At 47.6% G+C, this 2,799-nt stretch overlaps 1 protein-coding gene across 1 annotated transcript; it reads right to left on the bottom strand.

The window, feature by feature from the left end:
• Positions 1-1,677: 1,677 nt before the first annotated feature.
• On the bottom strand, positions 1,678-2,799 carry ier2a (immediate early response 2a). The gene has a single exon (XM_053490787.1). The coding sequence runs from the start codon at positions 2,670-2,672 to the stop codon at positions 2,094-2,096; it is 579 nt and encodes a 192-aa protein (XP_053346762.1). The 5' UTR covers positions 2,673-2,799; the 3' UTR covers positions 1,678-2,093.

Raw genomic sequence — 2,799 nt, 5'->3', positions numbered from 1 at the left:
ATCTGCCACAGGAGCTGCTCACACAGTTCTACTCAGCCGTCATTGAATCCATCCTGTGCACTTCAATAACTGTCTGGTTTGGCTCAGCTACGAAAACAGACATCAGAAGACTACAAAGGACGGTTCGGACTGCTGAAAGAATTATTGGCACCCCTGCCCACGCTGCATGAACTGTATACATCCAGAGTGAGGGAAAGGGCTCGGAATATCACTTTGGACCCCTCACACCCAGGCCACCTTCTATTTGAACGTTTGCCGTCGGGTCGACGCTATAGAGCACCAAACACCAGGACAGTCAGGCACAAGAACAGTTTTTTTCCCCAGGCAATCTCCCTCATGAACAGTTAAACATCAACTGTCAATAAATATATGTGAAGTATTGTGTACAGTACCACAGTGCAATATACTGTATAATACCACAGATTTCAGATATTTATGTAACTTATTTAAAAGTATCTCACACCCTACTCCATTTGATGTCAACCTTTTTTTTTTGTGTCGTGCTGTTTTGTCATTTGTTTTGTTCTGGAAGCTCTGTCACTAAAACTAATTCCTTGTACGTGCAAGCGCACTTGGCAATAAAACTCTTTCTGATAATGAGAACATGCAAACTCCACACACACACACACACACAGACCCTAGGGGAGGAATCGAACATGGACCCTGGAGGTGCAAAGCGACAGTGCTAACCACTACGCCACCATTCTGTGGTATTTACTATTTATATAATATTTTGTATAAAAATTATTTTTCAGTGTGATTATGAAACTAACACTTACAGAGCCGAGCTTCAGTAACAGACTGGTGTAACACCACAGAGCCTCCAGTCTGCTGCGCTGCGCTCACTCAGGGGCATTTATTACTGGTTATACTTCAGTTGTGTTTTATTTTATACATTTTTTTGCTGTCTTTTAAAATGCATCTTATTTATGTGGATGAACACTGAAAATGTCTCATATTTGCTCAGCATGGACAAGAAGCCAGAGAGAGATTAAGCATGTGAGATTAAATCACATTTTATTCACACTGGAATCTGAATTCTAAATATTTGTGTAAGACTGTTTAGTGATTATATTTTATTATTATTTTGATATGATTTTTCATCAGTGATGTAGTTTTACTGTAGTGTTAAATGTATGTACATTTGTTCCTGTTTATTTATTTATTTTCTAACTCTCTCCAAAATTCCCGAACTGAACTTTGGCCATACAGTGTGTGTGTGTGTGTGTGTGACAGCTCAGACCCTCGGAATGTTTAGTAACTGTAACTGAGGTAAGCTCGCGCGCTGCGTCAGGAAGAAGTGACTCTTTATTCTCCTCACGCGCTCTGTGACCTCACCGCGACTCCATTGTTCTCCACTGAGGTATGAGAAACATCCGGCCTCACGCGCCCTTTACTTCCGGATTTCCACGAATCCGCCTTCCCCTCCGGCCACGGCGCGGTTGCCAGATATCAACAATGCTCTTCGTTTGGTATTATTATTATTATTACTGTATTATTTACAATTGTATTACTATTAATATGTATGGTACAACTTATAATAAAAAATATAATATAATTATTTTTATTTTTAATACCTTTTTTTTTTTTTTTACCTCTGATGCGCTAAAGAAACAACCTTAAGCCCAATCTGGCAACCCTGAACAGACTCCAGCAAACTGAGACATAAAGCACGAGTTCGTTTATATAAAAACATTTTATTATACAAAAGTGAGGTAGTGACCACGTGACCTGGCCAGGTGTAGCAGCTACACACTACAGTGAGGAACACAAAGTAGAGTGTGTACAATAAATACATCAGCTTATTAACATTCACTTCATTCAACAGACTCATCACACACACACACACCGCGCGCGCCTGGTTTCGGCTCTGACTCATGTCCCCGTCAGTCTCTAAAGAATCTGCGCGCGCGATGAATCACCTGTCACATTGTGACGTCATCAACACGTCACCTCGGAGAGTCCAGTCTGAGCCAGAGATCCGAAATAACAGCTGGAGTTTACACTCAGGGTCCACCGGGAGAGCGCGCGCGCACCGGGAACTGTGCGTCCTGGCCCTCACACACACACAGACACACACACACAGCCAGTGTTCAGTAAGTGACTATAGTCCTGGGGATGTGTGCGGTGGACAGGTTGTTGGACAGGTTGTTGGACAGGTTGTCGGTGTCCCGGCCGCAGCCCCCGGTGTTCCTGAGCGCGGTGGAGTCCTGCAGCACCCTCCGGAGCTCGGCGGGGTCCAGTCTGGCCTTCTTACACGGCAGGAAGTCAGGCTCCACCGCGCTCCGCCCTCTCCGCTTCCGTGACTGGGCCCGGCGCGCGCTGCCCTTACAGTTCTCCTTATCCGCGGTTCCGTCCCGCTCTAACGTCCTGTCTCCGCCCGGCAGCTCCGGCAGCTCCGGCGCCTCCGCCGTGTCCATCGGCTCCTGAGTGTGAGTGTGTGTGTGGGGTGCGGCGGGGGCCGGGCTCTGCTCCTGCGCGCTCGTGTCAGTCTGCGCGCCCGTGTCCGTGTCCGTGTCCCGGGCGGAGTGGTACGCGTCTCGCGCGGCTCTCATCACCAGACTGAGCAGGAGACTCCGGTGGAGCGGGATCCCCCCGCGCTGGGTCCGGGAGCTGTAGAGTTTACTCAGGGCCTGGACCATCACCCGCTTCGCCTCGGCACACACCTCCATCTGCTGTCGGTACACACACTCCGCGCTGACGGTATACACACTGCTCTACACACTCCGCTGTGTGTATGTGTTTGTTTGTTTGTTTGTTTGTTCTGAAACTTCTCGCTCTTCACGCCGCTGGAACAAA

The sequence above is a fragment of the Clarias gariepinus genome, unplaced genomic scaffold (genome assembly GCF_024256425.1).
Source record: "Clarias gariepinus isolate MV-2021 ecotype Netherlands unplaced genomic scaffold, CGAR_prim_01v2 scaffold_32, whole genome shotgun sequence".
NCBI lineage: Eukaryota > Metazoa > Chordata > Actinopteri > Siluriformes > Clariidae > Clarias > Clarias gariepinus.
The sequence above is the reverse complement of the archived record's forward strand: the minus strand, read 5'-3'. Positions and strand labels throughout refer to the sequence as shown.

Excerpts from the sequence above, each read along its gene's own strand:
- ier2a (XM_053490787.1), bottom strand. The coding sequence starts at position 2,672 with ATGGAGGTGTGTGCCGAGGCGAAGCGGGTGATGGTCCAGGCCCTGAGT.